Source organism: Nyctibius grandis, chromosome 30 (assembly GCF_013368605.1).
Source record: "Nyctibius grandis isolate bNycGra1 chromosome 30, bNycGra1.pri, whole genome shotgun sequence".
Taxonomy (NCBI): Eukaryota; Metazoa; Chordata; class Aves; order Nyctibiiformes; family Nyctibiidae; genus Nyctibius; species Nyctibius grandis.
In genome coordinates this window covers 2,801,728-2,825,740 of record NC_090687.1, presented here as the reverse complement: position 1 = coordinate 2,825,740, position 24,013 = coordinate 2,801,728, and the positions used below count along the sequence as shown (strand labels likewise).

General features: G+C 45.1%; 1 protein-coding gene across 3 annotated transcripts in view; it reads right to left on the bottom strand.

Moving 5' to 3' along the window:
* Nucleotides 1-20,707, bottom strand: part of SLX4 (SLX4 structure-specific endonuclease subunit) — a 32,799-nt gene extending 12,092 nt beyond the window's left edge. Inside the window, exons 1-10 of one of the 3 annotated variants that reach the window (XM_068420382.1) lie at nt 20,613-20,707; nt 19,727-19,830; nt 10,824-11,580; nt 9,362-9,625; nt 8,355-8,529; nt 6,396-6,611; nt 5,195-5,409; nt 3,804-4,117; nt 2,011-2,290; nt 522-610 (exon numbers count right to left, since the gene is read on the bottom strand). In XM_068420382.1, coding sequence (XP_068276483.1) covers nt 522-610; nt 2,011-2,290; nt 3,804-4,117; nt 5,195-5,409; nt 6,396-6,611; nt 8,355-8,529; nt 9,362-9,625; nt 10,824-11,193 — 1,923 coding nt within the window. In that variant the 5' untranslated portion in view covers nt 11,194-11,580; nt 19,727-19,830; nt 20,613-20,707. Of the gene's footprint in view, nt 1-521; nt 611-2,010; nt 2,291-3,803; nt 4,118-5,194; nt 5,410-6,395; nt 6,612-8,354; nt 8,530-9,361; nt 9,626-10,823; nt 11,581-19,726; nt 19,831-20,245; nt 20,318-20,612 lie in introns of those variants that run through there. The other 2 variants (XM_068420384.1, XM_068420383.1) reach the window with 2 other exon arrangements.
* Nucleotides 20,708-24,013: the final 3,306 nt, after the last annotated feature.

Below are 24,013 nucleotides of genomic sequence, written 5' to 3'. Positions count from 1 at the left end.
AGGAACAGCTCCACTCAGAACCACCCAAAGTAGGTGGGTGTGTGAGCCTGGAGGAAGCAGCAGGCAGCTCTGTCTCACTTGGCCTGCAGCCAGTTTTCTCTTGGATAGCCTGGGCATCGAAGCAGAGTACTGCCCAACGTGGTACGGCTGCATCCCTAGTTCCTACCCGCAAATACTCTTAGTGCTATAACATAACTGTTTAACCTGGTTCTCTTTATATAAACTATGCACAGATTGGCCTTATGTCACCTGTCATTTGAAATCATCTCTCTCATCAGGTAGGACAAGCACTGAAAAATCCACAGGTCTGCTTGTGGGCATCAATGAAATACCACCACGTGTGCTGATCTCACCTGTGCCCATGATGATTCCTGAGTGGCTGTGAACCTTAAGCACCTCTTTGTTTCTATGGGAAGGAATGGGAAATACTCCATGCTTCTATGAACTGCACAAAGGCAAGAGCTTCTTTTTTACAGTGCTACATAAATACAAAAAAAGTGGAAAGAAAGGGTTGTCCTTACTCTTTTACAGCTGCTCGTCAGGAGGCTCTTCTCTTCGGATGGGGGGACAAAGCCACGGTGTGCAGTATCGCTGGAAGTCAGTTCTTTTCCTCAAAGAAGAAAATGCACATCACAAATCATGCACAACTTCTTTGTGAGACAGAGCCACATAAGAATGCCTAACAGGATCCTTGCCATGACAGCTCCCCGAGACAGCTGCTACAACCAGGCTGATTGAGTTAAGGCTCAGCCTCTCCCTCATGCCTTTATTGGAGGGTTTGGCTCTGGGCTGTGACAGGCTGTGGGTACCCAAGCACCATTCAGCCACAAGCAGCACCAATCTACTGCAGATCTGCGTGTGCCATCATCCTCCAGATGGAGGAACTGCGGAGTGCAGCATGCTTCTCCGCTTTCACGTCTCAGTTTTCCTTCAGTGGGGAAAAAAACTAGGACACAGAGCGGGATGGGACATGCCATGGTCTCATCCTAGCAGAACAGATCCTGGATCCGTGTTTCAGCGTAGGCAAAATGCTTGTGGGCCCTAGTGCTCTGAGGCAGCCAGTGAAATCAGTGTTTCACACAGCCTGAGCCCCGTGGTACTCTACAGAGCGACAGAACAGGATGTGGAGCAGCAGAAAGAATTAATGTCTTCAGAAATGGGTTCGGCTCCATTAGGGTCTGCACGGTGTTTTTTCTCCACCTGGTCTCCTTTCCACATACAATACACATTTTTGTGCATATTTCCCTCACCCAGGAAGCTGTATCTCCACTGAAATCCCAGGAGTGGCTTTATAAGACCAGCAATCGTTTGCTGCAGTTTAGTAGGGGAAGTGAGGAATATTATACCCCAGTGAAAATGCAGACTAGTGAACTTAGCAGCCACTTTGTCTTCCACAGGTGAACAGGAGACACACAACACACACTGCTGAACAGCCAGGCCATTTTAAGGGATATCATTGACCTTGAAAGGTGCAGTTGTGCACCACACGCAACTATGACTGGGGACATTAGAGTTGCCCATAGAGGAATTCCAGGTGTTGTATTTTTTCAACCCTGTATAGCTACGGATAAACTTCAGGTTTGTGTAATCCATGTACCAACATAAAATCATCCCTCTTGCACTCTCTTTCACCTGATTGTCTCAAGACCTCAAAAAACAGTGCACGTAACAGAAAGACTGTCCAAATAGCTGGGATGAGCATTTTGGCCCAGCTGTTGAACATGCCTGGCAGAAAATACTTTGATATCTTTAAGGGAATTTTAAAATAAAATTTAGTGTCTGCTGACCAGGAGTTCTCTTAAATGCTGGGATTTACTAATTGTTCACAAACATCAGCTTGATTGTATCTAAAGCTTACTGCAGAAAAATCTCCCCCCACAATATCACCTCTCGGATCAACTCAACATCCTGTGGGTGCTGTCATGGCTCTCCTAACTTAGTACAGTGTCAGTCTGTCTCTGTGTAGCTGAAAGGACTAGGGACAGGGCTCATGGGGCTGCCAGAACCTACCTGGCTGCTTTGCTGCCTGAACGTCGTCAACATCAAGGTTCCACTGAGTGAGGGTAAATCCTTCCCCGGCCAACTCAACTAGGTCCTGGAGGGTCTGAACATCCTTCTGGCTGCGAGATAAAACCTGACCATCTTCATGGCCTGACTTGGATTCATCAGAAGATTGGCCTCCAACCTCTATGCAAGTGGGCTCCTGAGAACTGAGGCCAGGCTGGATTTGCTGGGACACTTCTGGCTCATCAGATCCCACTGACAGCAGAAGGTTCTCTGGCTTATGATTCTGATCAAAAGAGAAGGGAAAAACGACACCAATAAATTAGGTCTCAATTATTTGCAGAGCTCAGAGTACAGTCTCTACTTCATACTTTTGAAACATCTAGTAAAGGATTATAGAGCATTCCCTAGGTACAAGGCTTCTGAGGCAAAAGCTCTCTGCAATTTTATGAAGGACTCTCCAGAGATAAGACAGCTCCAAACAGAAGAATGGAAACTACAACAGAAAATGCAGAGAAGGTGGTTTCTCCAGGAGCATGTCTGTGCAGGCAACTGCCAAGCAGGGAGAAAGGATGGCGGAAATGCTCCCACTCCAACATCTAAATATTTCACTATAGCTGGAGCGCCTGGCAACAGTCGCAGCTGAAGCTCTCCAGGTGCTTCTGTTCGGAGTCCTGAAATGCTTTTGCAGTTACATGTAACTAAATCAAACTTTCACCTTAGAGCTGATATTTTCCAGGTTTGGCCTCTGTTTCCCAATAAAAACAGTTTTGTTTGTTTATTTCTAAGTAAAAATGGTTTAGCCATTTCTGTGAATGGAAAGAATCAGACGGGAAAACACCCTCTTGCCATGATTTTAAATGCTTTTCTACTTTTTATTTTTAAACTACTCTGGCAGTTTTTGGCTTGAACGAAAGGTCAAAAATCTTACTAGAATGGAGCCCCTCCAGTACAGCCCTAGACTGTGATAAGCAAGTGAAAAACTCTGGGCTTTGACTAGGGAAGAAGTACTAAATAAAGCACCTATATATGCACAGTAGTTTTTGAAAAGCAGCACCAAACAATTCTTCAAGAAAAGAATGAGGGAAGGAAGAGAAGTGATATCCTTCTTCTCAGTGTGCAAGTGTGTGATGAGACTAAAAGAGCTTTGCCTACTTCTGTAGGCACTTTTTATAAAAATACAGAGCATTGAAAGAGGCAGGAGATCTAGACGAAAACCAGAATGAAACAGTGGAACTGAAAACTGCATCAAAGCTCAATATGCACCAAGAGGCAGTGGGATGCACAGGGAAAGCCTGAAGTGCAAATGATTCACTTTACAACTCCAGGCGCTCCCACCTTCTCCTCTGTGCAAGACAAATATCAGTCTTCAGTTTAAACTTTTCACCCAGATCCTTGCTGAGTGCAACACACAGGCAAAGCTCATGCTAGAGCCAATCAGAGAAAAGTGCCAAGAAGGAAAACAAGAGTCAGGCTGCTGTAAACATGGACAAACTGGTGGCAAAATGAGCAGGATGGCGTCCCTTTACTCAGGACTCTCTGTTCCCATCAGTTTTGTTTTCTGAAAGCTCAAGGAATAACATGGTAATGTGAGCCTTGGTCTCCTCTTGAAAAGGGAGAAATGAAAGTTCAAGATCATAAAACCTAACTGTGTAAGACCAGGGGACAACAGGGCACGAGCAGTGAGTATGCAGCGGCAGGGGATCACTTGTTTAAATACCAAATCAGGAAACAGAAAGGCTACAGGACAAGTGAACTAGGGCACAAAACATCAGAGCAAGGACAAAAGAGCATCCCACCTGCACAGGCTTCCAAGGTACAATTGGAGGGGTTAATCCAGCCGTGTAGAATGATTCAGGGTCGTAAGTTCCTGTCAGAGCACTGAAATTCCATAAAAAGCACTCCCTGGTTTTGGGCAATGGCAAGAGCCACGTTGCTTTCCCAGATTCATCCTCCAAGATCCTACTAGTGGGAAGCTGAGGGGTGGGAGGGAATTCCACCTCTTCTGCAAGCAGCATAGCTACTCGCTCTTGGATCCTTTTGCGGACCTTCTCGGGGTCCTGAAGCAGTAATGGTGGAGGTGCAGTTGGGCCTCTTTTACGCCGTTTTTTCTCTTTAAAAAGAAAAGGAAGAGGAACCTGAATAAATAAACAGCTGAACACACAGGGCAGAGGAGCTCAGCATGCCAGCTCCTTCACGTGCTGTGGTCAGTGATGACCAAGAGGCAGCTACAAGCTGAAGATTTCTGCAGGTAGCCCGGAGCCTCACATCGCCCTTATGGGAGAAATGGACTCCAGAAGAGACTGACTCCTGCTTGCACTGCTCTGCTGCCTGCTGGGAGCTGCCACATCTCTACAAAAGCTGATCATTACGGGAGCAACTGATATCCACACAGTCTGTCTCCCAGACCCATGGAACAGTGCCTGTATGGCAGCATTTCACAAAAAAAGGGAGAGAAAAACACCAACAAATCCATGAAGGACTCCTTTTCTTGTGTACTGGTCACTGCTGCTATCAAACCACAGCTCACATGAACACAGTGCAGCTTTTATTTGGAAATCCTGCATCTTACTCTCTTTGTCTTACCAACGAACAACCCCAAATCCAACTGGCATTACTTATGGGCAGGAGGAGACCTGAGCAGTGTCATGAAGAGTGAATTCTCCCCTCTATGCAGACTCAATGCTCTCCCGTGGCAGTTGTCTTCCTTTCTAAACCTTTCTGCACACTGAAATAACAAACAGCATGTAGTATACACATATGTCCACGGCAGAAAAAAAGCAGAGAGATAAGGCTGAAAAAGCTGCATTAATCCAGGTCACAGCAGGATGAATAAGGAAAAAAATCTACTGCAGGAGAAATAACAATAATCTTTTCATGCTATTTCTTTTCACTTCCACAGTTTACAACAACCAACACCTTAAGAATATTTTACATATTCTAAACAATCAATTGGTGGAAAAAAGCATGAGATTCCTACAGGGTTTCACTAAAACCCACGGACATCCTGCAGCCTTTCCTGACTGAGTGTGGATACTGCATATTGTTGAAGCTCCGACAGCTTAAATAAAACAGAAACAGGGCTGTCATCCCTCCTATACCCAACAGGAAAGGTTTAGTGAAGAGCAGGCTGTGCTACATTACTCCTCCAATGACACAGCCTTTGACACTAACTCACTTTAACACATACCTGATCCTGGCTTCCATTTGATTGGCAAAGCAGCCACCGGTTTCACATTTGTAACTGATTTTGCTTGTTCCTGCTTTTCTTGCTCCAACAGAGAGCGTGACATTGCCATAGCAACCAGCAAATCTTCATCCTTAGTCTCCATTTTGGCCCTCTTCTGCGTTTTCTTTGAGTCCTCTTTGGAGGAACCTTTTCGCTTTGACCCGCTTGGTTGATTGCTGAAATACAAGAATGCAGCAGGAAGCCCAAGTTAATGCGACTGGATCAGAGACAAGAAACACTGAGCGCTCCAGACGAGCCGCTCTGCTTGCTCAGAGAGATTTCCATATCCCGGATAATGCAAAACTATTCAGTATCTTTTTCCCTAGCAGAGCGCAAAGGATTTCTTATCACCCATGGAATTTAGAGCAATTTAGAGAAAGTCTTGTTTTGAAAAGGTAAGCACAAGACCACAGCACTGATGGAAGCATCTGCTAGCTCTACCTTAAATGCTTTTTTGTACCAAAGGGGAAAAAACAAGTTGAAGCAGGGCAAAAACAAGACCACCAGAAAATGCTTTCCCACTCTTCTGCTTCCATGGGGAACAGCCAACAGCCCTTCCTCAGCACAAAGGGACTTACAAGCCCTTCTGCAAAGTCAGTCAGGCACCACTTGCTGTGCTCTGAAGATTCTGCTCAAATCCAAGACAGCAGATGCAGCTCTGCACTGAGCACATTTCAAAACATCACGTCTGTTTCCTCTTTGGCTCGGGGTGTAAAGCACATATATCCAGTGCAGCCACAAGCCGACCAGCTGAGGCACTAGTACGGCAGATGCTCAGCAGAGGCTGCAGACTCGTACTCTGTGGTTTGCTTAATCATCTCAAACGCACCGTTCAGCTTTCCTGCACAATTGCCTCATAGAGCACAAATAATTCTGTCAAACCAGTGTAAGATTATTTACTCCCCATTTTGCTCCTGCCTGCTGACTTTTAAAGTCATCCACCACCTGACCACTTATAAAGGAAAGCAAGATGATTTCTCCAACTACCTACCACATTCTCTTCATGTGGTACTGGGTCGTGGCTCTACTTGACCTTCTTTGGACTTGGAGCCCACCCAGCATGCGAGTCTGTCTTGCTTCTACCATTCATCCCCAGGAGCACCGGGCCAGTGTCTATCAGGCCAAAGGAAGTAACCAGCATCTTTTATTTTCCCCAGCTTACCTGGGACACTGAAGAGGTGCATCACCAAGCGTGGATGCCTGCAACTGCACCGCCTGAAGAAGCAGCTTAGGAGGAACATCCATCTCAACAGCACAGCGTTTCAAGTGACTGACTCGGCTCTGTGGGGTTTGGAACTGCTTCCCACAGATGGGGCATTCAGGGACCAGTGGTTTGCTGGAGGATGACATCTGTGCTTCTTCCATCTCATCCAGACACCTGTGAGATGATGGCAAAGCTTACCTCTGAAGATTTTAAAACTGTCCACGCTAAGATTTAAACCATACTGAAGAAAAGGAAGCACAATCATCTCTAATATCTCTAACAGCCAGAGAAACAAGCCCCAAAGAAACAAGAATTATGTGCCCCCACTGTGATGAAAACGACATGTAACAGTTACATGGAGATTACAGCCTCAGAGGTATATTAAAAACATGCTGCTCAGAAGCAAGTGCAGGTAACTTCACTGCACGTCCACCACCTAATCCCTCTTTGCATTCATTCTAACATTCCAGACAAGTTATAAACTACCATTAAAAAAAGAACCACCCTACCAGAGAAATGGTAAGTCCTCCTCACTTGAAACAGAACTGCCTCTTGTCCTTCTTACTGCTTTTGTAGGCGTGAGCACATGCAGTGTCAAGAAGTGTTTTCAAGTCAGATATCTCACTTGACAAGGACAGTGTTTTACATCACAGAAAAGGGACCAGTCAAAATTAACACTGCATTCAAGACTGCAGAATAATGAACTTCTAATAATTTCTGGTAGGCCAAAACTATGTAAAAAATTGTAATGCTTCTTTTTCTGTCCTCTCCAAAGAGATTCAGGGTGTGAAGTCCTGGATCTGCAGTACCTGTTATAAAAACCACTCCCTGATTAGGTAATGACACACACAACCTACACACACAGGGCTGTGTAAGAGACTCTTCATCTGATGGACCAGGACTCGTGATTACTAGTTTGCCAGTGCATCTATCCATCTACAGCTTTACCTCTTGTGATGAAGACTGCTATCACAAAACCCATGGCTAATACAGCCTTGCAATCTCATCTTACAATGACACACTGAATAGTTCAGAAAGCAGACTTAATTTCCAAAAAACATTTCTGACACACTGTCACTGTCTCACAGTCTCTGTCCTCTCAAGCAGCAGTAAATATCTGAAGACAGGAACAGCAATAACACCTCTACAGCTGCAGCTGCAGACAACCCTCATGAATGCGAGCCAGTCAATAACGTGATGTAGGACCGGACAAATCAAATCACTCTTGCCTTCTGAAAGTGCTGGAATTAAGAAATTACAACCATTCAAATGTGCTGTTTCTGATACTTTCTCAACAGAGAAGCACAGACTTTTAATTTACAAAGACCTATCTGTACATAATATATTAACAGTACTCGATATTTACCACTAAGGAAACTGTTAAATTAAGGGCAATAATTTCAACTTAATTGCACACGTTCTGACACAAGAGAAGGCAGGGACACCTTCCCTTAGCCTCTCTACTCTCCTTGTCAAAGCTCTATAGTGCAAGTCAGTCATCCTTCTGAATAGCATCACCTTTCCCTCAGCAAACAGCTCAGACACGCAGTGATGTCCTTAGACAAACAATTTTTAGCAAAACAGAGCAAACATTACTTTGTTGGCTGAAATGGGTAGATGTCAAAATCCGCAGTAGTGAGTCCTTGTTAATTTTGATAGTGACTACAACTGCAGCTCCTCTGCCACACTGCTGATGAAAGCAGCATTGGCCTTACCGCACACATGCAGAAGCCCTGCAGGGCAAGACAATCCGCCTCAGCTTTGAGAGCAAAACGACTTGTTAATTCAGGCCATAAAGGCCAATGCCACTATGCAGATTCCCCTGCTACCACGTTCCGTAACAGCCAAGCTGAGTGAGCAGTCTATGAGGTTAAGGGGGAGAGGATGCGGAAAGGACACACCATGCTGGTGTTTCACCTGTTAACATGCTGTTCTCGTCGTGTTGTGTTCATGGCTGAGAGATCCTTCTGGCAGATCTGACAGAAAAACAAGCCTGCATCCTCCAGGCTTGCCAGGGCTTCCTCCTTGGTTTCCTGCTGAAGAGCCAAAGCCAGAGCACCGTCATGCTCCATGGATGGAAGATGGTGGGTGTCTGGCAAAGAAGGGAGAGATGATCTAAGATAGAAAACTAAGAATACTCTATGAAAGGCGTGGAGCCGTTACACTTGTCATTACTAGTTTATGAAACTAGACGTGTAAAAATTAACTGCAAACTTTCTCTTGCATTTTCACATTCAATCTCTCACAAGGAAACGTACAAACTGCACTCTCTAAATGCTACAGGACTGCACTACCCTGGGAGCAGGAGGTTGCAATTTGTTCACAGTACATCCCATCAGAGCCAAACGAAGGGTAAGTTTTGGCTAAAGTGTCTGGGGAGAACATGGGATCTTATATATTACTTATACATTACATATCAAAACACAGCAGATTTTCAGGTCCGTACAGAACCAACAGGCCCTTCACGTACGAAGAACCAAACCGCAATAAGATTGCTGTGAATTCAATTAATCTGCACAGAACATATTACTTTCGTAGAGTGCTTGGAGATCTACCAAAGATGAGGGCTACCTAAGAGTCATATTTACCTAACAGCTACCTAACACTGTCCCAAGGGAAGGATGACAAAGTTCACTGATCCTGTTGGAATTTCAACCTGCTTCCAATAAGACAATTCTCCCTCCAGAATCGAGCATAAGGTTAATTCAGCCTGAGAGAAGGGCTGGGAGAAAAGTACAGATAGTCCTTGAATAGAGAAAGCAAGTTTTCTCAGCAATCTGGAGTGATTTATTCAGTGCTGCACACTGAGCCACTAGGCCAGCTGGGAACAAAGCCCAGGAATCCGGACTGCTTCTCATGCAACCATTCTCACCAGCCCACAGCACTCTTTCTGCACGTACAAGAGCTAACAAGAGACACGTTACCATCCTCTGGTGGGTTCTGCTCCTGGTTTTCATCAGGGAAGTCCCCGCTGGCTACAGACTTTGGCAAACTATCATCTGTGCTGTGTTTTAGCTGCTCAGGTGCCACTCTCTTGAACTGCTGCATTCTCTCCACTACCAGCTCTGCTACCCGCACCTTCGACCCTGCGAGCGGTGGTATCTTTGACGTGGGTGAAGAGCAGGTCCCTGGCTGTGTAGCAGGATGGAATGACAATGTAGTCTGGGAACAGCCACTCAGAGTATTTACTAGAGGGGAAGAAAACACCAAAGCTTTACCAGTCAGTTTTAAACACACAGCTGAGCTGCCCAGAGAGCTGCTGCAAAGCCTTCCCCAACAGCAGCCTAAGCCAGGCTCAGTTTTGCAACAGCCATTCTCAGAGGAAGCAGTGAACAATTTGTTTAGCTATTACATGACTTGATATTTGATAACCACAGTAACAGTATCAGGCTTCTGGGCTACAGTGGAGTTTAGGTATCTCTATATCCCTTTTAGAGGAAGGAATATTAAGGAAGGCCTTGCCTGAAGGTCACTAGCAAGAACAAACAAGCAAGGCAGCCCTACATCCCCGCTCTCCCCAGCATTCCCACCACAGAATGTCCTCTGGTTCCTGCTGTTCTTTGCTCTGATCTCCAAACTTCATCTGTGGCTCAAACTTTCACACTCTGAGCTGAAGGAACCTGGAGTTCCCAAAGAGAGGTGGTAACAAGCAGGAGGTTGAGGCAATGCCGGACTAACACCTCAGCACACCACTGCTCTCCTTGAGGTATCCTGTGGATACTGGCAGTACACAAGACAGGAACAAAGATCTCACCAGCCCAGTTATCTTGTCTCTCAGTGCAGTCAGCAACACATACTTAAGAAAGTGTGATCTGGACAGAACAGGTATAAAATAACCCTTTTCCTGGCTGACCTTATTTATCAGTTTAAGGACTTCCTGCACTGGTGACTGCATTCTGGCCACAATGTTTAATAACCACTGAAGGACTAATCCTTTATGAATTAATCCAACACCTTTCTTAACTTGTTCATATTTTTGGGCTTGCCAACATCCAGTGGCAATGTATTTCACCATACAATGATGCACTGGGTGAAAAAGCACCTCAATATATTCTAAGCTTGCTTCTAGATGATTTGAGGGTGCTTCTCTCAGTTCTGATATTGAAAAAAAACAGTGAATAATGACTCCCCAACACACCACTTTGTACCACAGCTTCACCTTACTGAAGGACATCTTTTGCCCGCCTGTAGCACAGAACACACTCCTAGGTTAAACCCCTGGATAAGCCTAAGTAGCTAAGTGTAGATGGAAACACAAAATGCAAGCCTGCTTCTATCAGTGCTGCGATACATTGCCTCCAGGTGGACTGCTGAAGACCTCCACTGAACTACAGAGTCTTTTCAGTCCTAGCCTGTTTTCTGTTGGAAAGATTTCGGTTCACTCACCTGTCAGAGTCCTCTGGCTACACTCACTGGCCACTGTACTCAGCTGGCTGTCAGGGAAAGGGCTTCTCTTTCCATCCTCTTGTGCAGTCTCACCACTACTACAGGCCACAGCATCACCATCTTCTTTGCACACCAATGTTTGTTCCTTTGGACCCAAACCTTGAGGCAAGTTTGTTTCCTTCGCTGCTGCTAAGTGATGAGGGTTTTGGCTCTTAGCAGCAGCTTTGCCTCTTGTTAATTTGCTTCTTGCTGCAGTGCTCTTTGACCTGTTCTGAGCCCTCTTTGCTGCCTCAGCATCCCCAGCTTTTTTCTTCCCTCTACCCAAAAGATTTGCCCACAACTGTTTAAAATCATTGTCCTGTTCATCCATTGGCCTGCAGGTTCCAGTAACACTGTGGCCTGACGACACTGTGAGGACTGGAGAGCAGGGGGAGACACCAGAATCAGTTCAGGTTTGCATCCTCCGTGACCTGCAATTTTCACCAAGTCCCTTCCACCACCTCAGAGATGTCCATTCTCCAGACTTCAATGAGGTCAACAGAGTGGGCACGTCTGCGCTGTTGTGACAGTTCATTCTTCCACACTTAATTCACAGCCATTTAGTAGAGCACATTCTCTCCCCAAGGACCCCGCTTGCTTTCACAAGTTGGTTCTTCAGAGGTCTCTAGACCATAAGTTAAGCACCTCAGTTTATGTAGAGCATTCGTAGGATCTTCAGGAGATGCTACAGGGCTTCAGAAAGGCACCTACTGAAGCCCTTAAATAAAGAAATAAAAAAAGGTGGTTATATAGGATGGCATATGCAGATGCAGTGTGGGACAGGGCTGGAGTAGAACTTTGAAGGAGGAGAGAATTTGTATAAAATAGTAAGATTAGAAAAAGCACATATTGACCCAAAACACTCTCTCTATAACTGTACTGCAGACATGCACAAGCCACTTTAGGAAAGAGGAAAGCTTTCAAAACAGATATCCGATACTGGGGAGGCTTTTGTCCTGGAGCTCAGGATTTGAGCCTGTCCTTTTTTTATACGCATTCATACTCACATTTATGTAACACAAAACCAGCGAATGCAGCACGGAGAAAAAAAGTCCTTCAGATCAAGCAGCTATTCTAGAGTGTAAAATTCTGCTCTGCGACACCGCAGCTTTACAGAGGAGAGCCCGACCTCTTTTTGAGAAGTAAATAAAGGCAGTTTCTGGCATTTCAGAAGGGTTTCTGGGACCAGTCTGAGAACAATTCTAACGTGTTCATCCTTTCTCTCCTCTTACCTCCATGGCTGCTCACATTCAGGATCAGCTCCCTGCTAACTAATACTGAACTCTTCCTCTGAGTGCTCAACAAACCATGGCACTGACCACATTCCACAAACTGCTGTCAAATACTCAAGGTGAACAGACTAAACAAACGGCATTTTAAAATGAGTTTCTTAATCTTTTCAGCTACAATAAGAACAGCAGTACTAGCTAGGGATTACTTGGAACAACGCTGGGTACAATGTCCAGATGGAAATGCCATCAACTCCCAGGCAACATTAAAACTAGATCTCTATTCTTAGACATTTGGATTGTCCTCTTCTTCCTAGTCCTAAGTTCACTCTGGCTATTTTAACAGAGGTTTTATATTGCTCCCAAAACCTATTTTTTTCAAGTCTGAACCAGAGTGTTTCACTTGGAATGGCAGCAGCTGCGGTTCAGTTTCTCCAGTAAAACTCTGGGCACAGAAAGATTCAAAAAGCAGGAAAAACACATGCGAGACTGTTTTCTCAAATGGTCTGGCTGCAGACAAGCGAGGCTAAGGAATGCTGGTCACACACTTTCATGGGTCAGCCTTTCCTATAAGCAATTACAGATGTTAATGGATTTATTTATTTTAAACTCAGGCTCCCAAACCAGCAGAGGATTTTGCTGTGAATCTTGGAGTCATTTCCTGTTAGAGAGAAACTGAAGTTTTATGTAGCCAGTTCATAAATTTCATTTTCCTGGACAGAATCTTGGTATAGTTATCACTGTAAATTGACCATTTTCTTCTAAGTAGGAGAGAGCATGTGGAGAAAAACAGAATCTCACATCCTCCATGGCTTTAAATACCTCTCACATTCACGTCTGTACTGTCGTATTATTTATGGTCAGTTCCTGATATTAAACTTTGAAACAGATCAGCACTTTTGCGTTTGCAACCAATGTTCAGTGCCCCAGGTAGACCAAGTCAGGCACACAAATAATGCAAAACTTACTAAGGATTTATATTACTCCTCCCTTTCCAGACTTGTACTTACAGGCTCCTTCTCTGTTTAACATCTCAGTATTTCTGATGCTGCTGCTACTGTACCTAACAGCCAGCTTTGGCAGCAGTTTGTAGAGCTCGAAAAGTAATGGCTTTGAAAAGACTTTCTTTCAGTATAGTAGTCAATTCATTTTGGAAGATTTTAGGACTCAACAAATCACAAAGCTGGTCAAATAAAATAAACAGCAGCACTTACCTATCCACTTAGATGCCAAATCTAAGGCCCAGCTGCGCCCTTCCAAGTAAATGTGGATCAGCAAAATGGTACAAAGCAGAACCAGTAAGAATGAAAGATGGAACCCGGAAAACGGAAGGAAAAGGTTAGAGGTAGTGTATTTTGTACTGACTGCTCTTTTTCCTCGAGTTCCAAGTTGCAGGGGGAAGGAGACAGCAATAGCACATGCTCTAATGGTGCTAAATTCTGCCACTTCCATGGACCTGTGCACCTGACATATGTAGGTGAGTTAGATGCGTTGCTCAGGGGCTGCTCAGCTCAGCAGTGTGTCCCCAGCAGTGAGCAGCACCACGTGCTGCTGCGGAAAAAGCCCAGAACCCTCCCGAAGGCAGAACAGCTCAGTCAGGTTAAAGCCCTGAGGAACCTGGTCTGACCCCACAGCTGACCCTGCTTTGAGCGGGATGTTGGATGAGAGACCTCCTGAAGTCACTTCCAGCCTGAGCTATCCTATGATCCTACAAATAGTCCGTCCTTGCCTTTTCCATTTGGGACTAATTTTGTTTCCTGGCAACTTTCTTTAAACCAGACCCACAACAGTTAATTCTTACAGAAATCCAGCAATGTCACCATCATAACCCTCCAGCCATGTAACACACTCACCTTTTTGGTCCTGCCGTTTCTAGGCTCACAGGCACCTACTGAATTGAGTTCCCTGGTTTAACTGAAAAACCCCAGGAGAAGGTACCCTTTTTCATCAATTCTGTTTGCTGCCTTTGTACGTCACTGACTGTCTTCTGTTGAGACAAGGAGGACAGAAGCTCCAAATCCACTCTCTTTAGACCACTCAGTATTTCATTAAATTATATGTATCACATCCTCCAGTGTCTGTGCTCTAGAATAAGAGTCCCCATCTTTTCTCTTTTCCTGGGAGATTCTTTCTTGGCCCCTAACCATCTCCATCAGTATTCCCTGAACCTCCTTCGCTCTCCATTTCTTTTTCTGACACTCACTGACCAGCAGACAATGTTGTGCTGCAGACAGTACACTGCTGATGAAGAAGTTTTATATTGTTCACATTCCTTCCCCGCCCAGGCCTCGCAGATCCTAACATCATCTTTCCTCTGTTTTGAAAGCACTTGCTTGTTGAGCAAAGGTTCTACCTGAACAGAGATGCCCAGGGCTCTTTCGGTATCTGGTATCATTAAGGTATTCCATGTGATTTATGTCTTTGTACACGTCCATGCTCCACTTTACTCTCCTCCACACTGAAGTTCATGATCTACAGTGCTGCCTGCAGCTTGGAGCCTGCTGGAGCCACCTCTGATCTCCACTGAGCTGCAAAAGCTGCGTCACTGCCCAGTGGGAGCACCAGGCACAGGCCCAGGTGGATTCTGAATGAACCCTTGGATGCTCTTTGCTACCTTTCAGCCAGTTTCCCCTCTCAGATCATTTACCAATCATGATAATTCTCTATCTCTTTCCCCTTTTCAAAGGATTTCTGAGCAAGCCACATTAATCCATTCTTTTTTTTCTGATTTGTTGACAAATTCAAACCACTCCATTAGACTACTGAGAGACAGTCCACTGGAGAAACTAGGCTACCACGGTGATAAGATGCTATCAGGCTAAAAATATATAATGACAGACATCTACAAATAACCTGATGATCATTTCAACCAGTTTAACAGGTACATATAAAAGGCTTACTGCCTTGTAATTACTTAGTTCAATCATAGAACCCTTCTTTAAAAAAAAAACCCCAACAACAGGTAAAACATCTCCTACCTTCCCACCTTTCAGAGCAGCTTCTCTTTTAACAACTGAAAGCCTATTTCTACCAGCAGTCCAACCACTTGACACCATCTCTTCCGAGCTCTCAAACACACAACATCTGGGCCTGCTCACCTGCCGCTTTGAACTGTCTGTTTGTTCCAGGAACAATTCTCCTGCCATTTCAGTCTCCAAGAGTATGTCATCATTACGGCTAGAAAGTGTACTTCTGCAGACAGATCCTCTCCCCCCACCTCCACCAGTGAAACAGCCTAACCAGTAGCTGCATTCCTAACTGGGTCTAGGAAGACACGGTGCTGAGTCTGCAGCACCCATCTCCACTAGACAGGAAAGACGGAGTGAGGCCGTGTTTGCGCACCAGGCAGAGTGGGTTGTGCAGGAAGGGTGGCACCTTCCTTGGCAGAAGCACCTTCTCCCACTTCCTCCACCAGCAAGATCAACACAGGAGTGGTCCTGACAGTCCTGTAAGGCTGGCCAGAACTTAAGGGAAAGTCAAAGAATGGGATCAAAGTGACTGATATCACCTCAGTCTTCATAAATGAGTTAATTGCCACGGCCTGTATGAACCTAGGCTGCTGATTACAGAGTGTTGACAGCGCAGAGCATGATGGGATGCACACTGTTGCGTTAGCACTGGTTTATTGCCCCCTCCCCTTCTCCCTTTTTGAAAGCTGCGGCCTGAAGATCTGAAGGTTGGTAGCAAAACTTTCAGTCAAGTCAGTCCAAATACTGCAAAGGGAAAGAATGTCTGTAGTGTTTGTTCTGGAAACCACACCAGAAGGCGGTCCCACGGGATTCCTCCAGACTAAATCCTGCAACAAAAAAAATCTTCCTACAGGTTCCTGATGGAGAAGAACCTACATGTCAACAGTATAACTTCTGAAAAAGCATATTATCCTCCATACTTTTAGAGACTCTCTTCACCAGAGCCTATTCTCTCCAGGCTCCTGCACTGACCAACACCTTTACCACAGTCACTACTCTACACAGACCCCACACTAGATCCGCACAGTGCAGGGTCTCTGTGTTTGTGGAAGTACAAATATATTAACACTGACGACAGCAACGCTTGGTCTATGAGGAGAGAACAAATGCAAGTGCAGCACAGGAATTCAAAGTCAGGTACCAACCCTCTTGTCCTGGTCTCTACCAGCTTTCCCATGCCAGAAAAGGATAACAAAACCAGACGTGGAAAATAAGAAATGACAAATTAACTCAAGTCTATATAAGCAAGAAAATGATAGCTAGGAAAATCATAATCAGATTCCAGCGAGCAATCTTAGCACTGACCAGTATCAATGTCTACCTGACACTACCCACTTCTATTACCCAGAGTACCAGGCTCACATTTCTTTTAAAGACTACACCTCCCCCTGCTAGTACCGTGTACATATGGCAGAGCATTTCATAGCCAGTAGAAAACCCAGCACATTCCAGACATGAATTTTAGCTCACTACTTACATGACAAAATGCCCTTCTGCCTTTCAAATGCTGTAGAAACTCACCTTACTTTCTAAAGCACTTCACTGAAATAGGAAATTTTCACTTTATACCTCCTCTGGAAGGATAAAGGGGAAGTGAACGTAAAAATAAAAACTAACGGTTGCTCAGGTGCAAATGCTCATGGCTTGTATGCAAACACAGTAGCACACAAATCAGAAATATATGCAGGTGGTGTTTCAAAAATGCTTATTTGATTTGACTGAAAATAACAAAAAATTATTAATTTAAACAGAAAAATGCACTTGAGAATTAAGGACTGAATAAAAACATTTCACTAGAGGCCCCAAAAATGAATAAAGAAAATGATACTTATTAAAACCTAATTTGGTTTTCAGAGAGAAAAGTACTCAGAGTAATAATAAAAACAAATATGTAAAATAACGGCATGGTAAGGGAATTGGATAGCACTGAATATAAAATATGAATTGTATTAAAACAAGAAGGAGATAAAATTACAGAAGATTAGTTTTCTGGTCAGGGAAGTTAAGGACTTTCACAAAGATCTTTTTGGTGTACATCAAAAGCAAAAAGAAAAACCCACCAAGGCCACTAGATCATTATAAAACAAACTGTAGAACAGTTAATACTGAGAATACTAAATATCCTTATAATACCCATCCCATTACGTTGATGAAAGTAGCCTATTTTAACAGTAATCCAAACCAGAATAATCCAAAGAACAGCAGCTAGTGAAGGTATTTCTGTCAACAGAATCAGATCATTTGCAAGCAGAAGACACTGTGATTTTTCAAAAAGGACAATTAGGGAAGTAAACACCCATATTTCAGACTGAGATCAACGCCAGGTGGTTAAAGAAATGGCTTATATGGGAATTGGTGAATAAAGATGGATAATAAAATTAATACAATTAACATAGTTTTATGAAAACCAAGCTCTCCTGTGTTAAGGTAATACCTTTTTGATGAGACCTCTGTGTGTTACCAGATGCATAATTCTTTTGTAAACCATTAAAGAAGCACCGAGGGACAAAATGATTAATTAAAATCATACAAAATCAACACAACACATTGAAAATTATTAAAATGTAGCTAGATAGGTTTCAAAATGCAACTGCAAACAGCAGTCATTGAGCACACATGTTTCTAGTACCATCCTACAGGGATTAAGTCTCTGCCTATCTTGTTTTCTGTTATTCAGACCTAGGAAATGAGGTAGGAGAGACATAGACCATGGCTGATCAAGCTGTCTGATGATGCAGAGTAAGGAACCGTTAAGACAGTGTTGCTGACAGACAGAGGCAGAAGGATGCAGATCGCTGGGCAAACTAGCACAAAGTCCTTGGTTCGGGACAAGGGCATACTTACAGGACAGGTAAAGCCACCCTGGGAAGCACTGACTGCAAAGGAGTTGGGAGTGTGGTCAGATAATCAGAACAACGGCAGGTCCCTACAGGAGTCTGTGGCCATATGAATATGTATATTGTACCAGTAAAAAGGTTGTATTTCCTTTGTAGTGGCGGAATTGTTACAGCAAACCTACAGCAGGATTCATTCAAAAGAGGATGCACTGCCCACAGCCCATCCTCCACCAGTGGCACACAGCTTAGGAATGGTGCTGTTCCAACCTGCCTTTTCAGTTCCCAGTCCAAAGCCTTCCCCAGCCCATCCTCCTTCCAACGTGACCTTACCCCAGGTGTCTGACTCCACTCCAATACCAATAATTTTGGCCATGTCAGACAACTCTGTCATTTTGTCGATCAGGAATGGAGTACTCAATATTATGGATGTTTGTGGCAAGGAAATCAACTGAATAATTAATGAAAAAGTGAATATAAAGAGAAATAGGAACACTTTAATGTTAAATACTCAAGCCATTTCTCTCCAGGAAGACACTGTTATTCTAAAGGGCATGTTCACTTAAAACAACCTAAGTTCTACCGATACTACTCCTTCCCAAAAAGTATATATTCTGATTTGTGATTACGTTGAAGCTTATCATCATAAAAGCCAACTATAAAGTGAAATTTCATACAGTATCTTGAGTTCCCTACATTCTCTAAAATAGAAAGATGTTTGCTTTGAAAAGGTGACCAAACGCATCATGGATTTCTACAGGTGATCTAATAACATATCTTTTACACTGTTAATTTCTAACAACAAATAACTTACCCTCTTCTCAGCTAAAATCACACATAAGACCTACAGTAACACACAAAACATGCTACTTTGTGATATGTTGCTTTATGATGTTCTCCATACTCCAGTGACAACCATAAACAGGCTTGGTTTACTGTTCTGAATATACATGTTTAAATATCTTCCTATTAAAATATCTTCTCCTTTTATTAACTTAGTTCCTTCGCCTTCTCAATATGCAAATATCAATATCCTTGCTGTGAGTGCTCTGGGAAACTCTGGTGTCATACCAATGATCTCAGGGATGCATAAATCATAGAATAGCTTTGGTTGGAAAAGACCTTTAAGATCATGAAGTCCAACCGTTTTTGTATCTTCCACCGTGGACTACAATAACAGCAAAAGCTCATCTCTCAGACAATGCTGTCCATTTCTTTCAGGAAAATTCTTTCAAGAAACTCTGGACAAGGGCCTTGAATTCAACTGAGGACCCTGAAGCATAGCCTGAGTTTCACTAGCATACAATAATGTGTCAAACATCCTGTTTAAATTGCTATGTTCTACCATTTGACAGTTTCTTTGGAAAAAAACCTGTAATGAAAATTGACCCAGTGGGAAAAGCAAATGCTCAAAGGAACTTGAGGTCCATTTGCTTCCAAATGTAACGCTTATGATAAAAATTCTGTTTCTGTTTCCAGTCTGCCTCTGACACATCTGTGGAGTATAAAGTAATAAAATGCTTTACACTCAGAAAACTGCTTTAATCCAAACAGCAAAATCAAAGGAGAGAGAGGAGGGACCAGGAGGGAGGTGAAGAATAGGATCTCAAGTAGCTATTAAAGCCAACCACACAAGGGTCTTTTTTTGGAGTTAAAAGTGGCTGCACCCAGCCTGTAATTTTTGAGAGTTTATACAGAAGCCAATAGACTGAGCATCCGTCAGTGTCACTGCCTTTGGGCTTTACAAACTATTTAGTACAAAAATATACATTTTTGCCCAGCAAATGTGTAATTTCAGCTTTATTTAAAAACAGCACGGTCAAAAGAAGCACCTGTGTATCTGCAGGATCAGGGACAAAGTGCTGTCAGTAAAACAGCCGACACCCACTGTTTCGCCTCAGGGCCGGCCCAAACACTCTTCCTCGTGCTCCCGAGCCTGGAAGAGAAAGGTAAAATTCCATATTGCTTCATGAAGCAGCTGACAGACCCCACGGAATTGCTTTCCCTGGTAACATTGTTTGCAAGAAGTTTGCTTTGAGACCAGACGCATTAAACAAAGTTCTTAATGAATCTTCTTAGCAGTCAATGCATGCTTAAACCCTGACACCCTCGTAATCAGGCCTTCTATGGAACAACTTTGCCTTTATCACTGACTTTTTACTTTTGGTGCCACGTTAACGTCGAGGACGGAGCTTCACCCTACCGAACAGCTACAGCGCAGCAACGAGCTGCCCACCCGAACCCAACCTGAGGTCCCCTGAGGCGTCAGCGCTTCCAGGCCGCGCTCGGAGGGGTCCAAGGTCTCTGCTCCCAGCTGTGACAGGCCCCTGAGGGCCAAGGCCTGGGCTCACCTCAGGCTCCACGCCCTCCTCCCTGGGAGGCCCGTGGTGACCAGGCCCCGCGGCTCGCGCCTGAGCCGCACCCTGTCCCACCGGAGGGACCCTCCTCCCGCTCCTCAGGGGGACGATGACGTCCCACCGCTAACGTCACACCCCGGGGCTGGCGTCACCTTCGACGGCGCCGTGACGCCAGCCCCAGGATTCGGCGCCACCACCTCCCCGCCAGCAGGTGGCGCTGCGCCACGCTGATGGCGCCGGCGTCATGACGTCACGCCGCCCGCCCGCTACCCGCCGCCGCCACAGCAGCGCGGCTCGCACGGCCGCCGCTGTGGCGGGGCTGCCCCGCCCGCTCGGCCCGCCGCCCCGGCCCGCCGCTGACCTCTCCGCCGCGGCACGGGCTCCCGCCGCTCCTCACGCCCCGCCGGGCAGCCCTGGTGCCCAGCCGAGCGCATGCGCGGGGCGCCAAAGGTCTCTTTCGCCCCGCACGGAGCACGGCGCGCATGCGCAGGGCGCCTGTCACCGTCCCACCAGCAGGGCCCGCGCATGCGCGCAGCGCCACAGCCGCACCCTTCCCGCGCAGGCGCACGGGCTTCCCGCCACTGGTTGCTATGGCGACGCGCTCCCCGGTCGCCATTCGCGTTGCCCCCCCGGCGGGGCCCGGCGGCCGCGGCTCGCCCTGTCAGCGGGGACTGACGGCGCCCCGCGGCGCTCCTCGCTCCTCGGGAACGGCCGGGAGCCTCTCCCCGGGCAGGCAGCGGCGCTGGGCGGAGCCTCCTGAGGCGAGCCCGGCCTGAGGCGGGCTGTCCGGCGGCCACCGGGGGCGGCCGTGCTCCAGGGGACGCGGCGGCGGGCCCGGCCGCCTCCCGCCGCCCCGCACCGCGCCCGGCCCCAGCCCGGGGAACGTAAAACGCTGGAGCGTTTGATTCGGTGCTCGGCTGTGATTGCAGCTTACGTGAATAACTAGTCCGGAAAAAACACCCCCGTCAGAGGATAGCGCACAGCACTGCATCGCTCACTCATTCTATTAAAGAATTTGAATCTATATAAATACTCATACGCAGAAAAATATAAATTGTAAATAAGGAGATGAATACACAGCACCTGTTCATGAGCACAGAACTATCATTAAAAGTCATTTGTCTTCACATTTAAAACCTAAGGCACACGTTTGCAGGCTGCAGAGCTGCAGCCAAAGCCCATGGTAATTATAATGCTGTGGGGTTACAATGAATGCTGTGCTGCTCACATGGAAATCCACAGAATCATAGAAACGTTGTGGTTCAAAAGGACTTTTACGATCATTGAGTCCAACTGTTAACACTATGAAGTCCACCACTAAACTAAATTCATGGAATTATTGAAATTTCAAGGCGAGCACTTACATTGCTCAAGCTTTTACAGAGCTCGTCTGTCAAAAGAGCGTTGTCTTTTAATTTCGTACTTCTTACTACCTGGGGTTGAATGGGATAACAGATGGCATTTTTTCACTAAGGCTCAGAGACCTCATACTGAATATTAACTTGGAGTCTGAATCAACAATCATTTCCTCCAAATGAATAGTTAATTGTGGCCAAAGGTCAGCAGGTATAAAATCACCAGAGATTTGGTGGGTGTGTGTGTGGGGTCATTCACTGGATTTGCATTTTGATTGCATGTTGTGTGTCAAAATTGGGATTTTTGGCAAGAATCCAAATCACTCCTGGGTAACACTTCTTAACGCTAAACCAGGGCAGAGGTGTAGTGGCACACAGAACACGCTGTGGCTGCCATTCCCATTAGCTTGCTTCAAAAACATCAAGATAAGCACTTTACTAACAAATTCAAAGCACCACTTCTAATTGTGAGCAAGATGATGGCTCCTTTACACATAAAATTTCTTTTTCCATAATTATATCTCGAGCCGTAATTTGACATCACCCAATGAAACTGACACTGTCATAACATCGCCTGTCTGGATGATGTAGAAAAACACCTAACTACAACTATTAAAATGGAACAAGCTCCTGAGGCACCATGCCTTTTCACTTCCAGCAAAGCAATTTCATTTTTAACCCATGCTAAATTCAAACAATTTTAGCTGGACACCCTTGAATTGGTGCCCTGAGTTATTTTGGCAGGACTGACGGGTGTATTTTCTGCAGCCAGTCTCCCCAGGAGATGCAATGTGCCCACATCAGTATGAGAGAACCCAAAACTGATATGAAGAAATCCTTTGGTTTGTCTTTCAACACTTCTGCTAGTTTATTCAAGTTCTTTCTCAAGTTGCTGCACTTATGGGAATTAGAAGCACTTTGAGGAAAATCCTGCAAGAACTTGCAAGCGCATGTTGCACAAACATACTGAAAAATACGCTGATTATGATGTACTGAGACACCGCGTTGGTTCCACACGAAGGACTAAGCCAAGGCACAGTAGCACGCCGTTGCACAATACACTAAATTCAAAAGCACAAAATATTTAAAAGGATAACCAGGAGGACTCAGAGAGGCATCTCCACAAGGCTCCGGACAGCCTGCAAACCCCATCACGCACCTGCAGTCAGGGAAACAACCCATCGTTGTTGGAAGTGACGCTGAACACAGCAAACACACGTATCTTTAGCCAGACCAGCCTCCACATCGTGGTTGACAGGCAATGCTGCAGCCTCCAGCTCTTCTCCTCCATTTCATGTAGCCAAACACAATTTTCTATTTCAAAAGTGCTGAGGCACCCAAGAAAAGATCCAAAAGCACCGACACATAACAGTACATTCTGGCTACCAAACGGGTACCTATTTCACAGGACATTTTGAGGCCTCTAACCATTCCTAAAGGCAACAAGGACGTGGTTGCTGCAACAGGTTCTATTTGCTATTTGTACCCAACATCAGCTAGAAGACGCAGCTACAGGTGTAGAGAGGAGAAGCAGCTCTCCCAAAATCAAGTAGCTCACCAGAGGCAGACTATCTGATTCCCCATGCAGACCTACTGGAGTTCTACTAGCAATTTTTTAATCATTCATTTTTTTCTCCCCACCAGGGAACTGGTCTGGATCAGAGTTGGACTAGGGCCCCAGCGCTTTAGAATCTAGTATGAAATTTTTGGCTTAATTTAGTGCGTGCTAGCAGCACTCTCCCATGAATTACAACTGTATAGATGCAGGCAGGTCCCTGAAATAGCAACGTCGGAGCCACGTTGCGAAAGACAGGATATTTACTATCACACTTTGGGTTTGAGCTGTCTCTGCAGAAAACAACGATTATGGAACTTGTGGACACTATTGCCAATACTAAAATGTTTTTAAAATAACGGTGCTCGTCATGCAGTTTCTAGTAAATATGTAAATCTATGTATATAGCTATAAATACACACATTACATATTCTATACACAGATATGCATTTATCCCCAGTATGCTACAGTCAGCGTTTCTCAAAGTCTGTGTTTCACTTTCTCTCTGCTCAGTCGGGCAGATCCACTGATCTGCATTAGATCTTGTAGCGCCGGTGGCTCTTTGTCAGCTCCAGATGAACTTTTTAAAGCTTTCGATACAAATTGGTTCAATCCAGGCAGCAGCGATCAGAGAAGCAGCCACAGGGGCCAATTCCAATGAGTAAAGTTTAGGTTTTGCATTAATTTATTGTGTTAATCTGCCCTTCTCGTGGGCTTTGGCCATGCTGGATGACAGAGCTCGGCACAATACTCAGTGCACTGAGTCTCTTGAAAGGGCAAAACAAGCAACAACGCAGCGTTTTCCTCAAGAGCAGGTTTGGTTTGTTTGTTTTTTTCTCTAAAGTGTGAGTT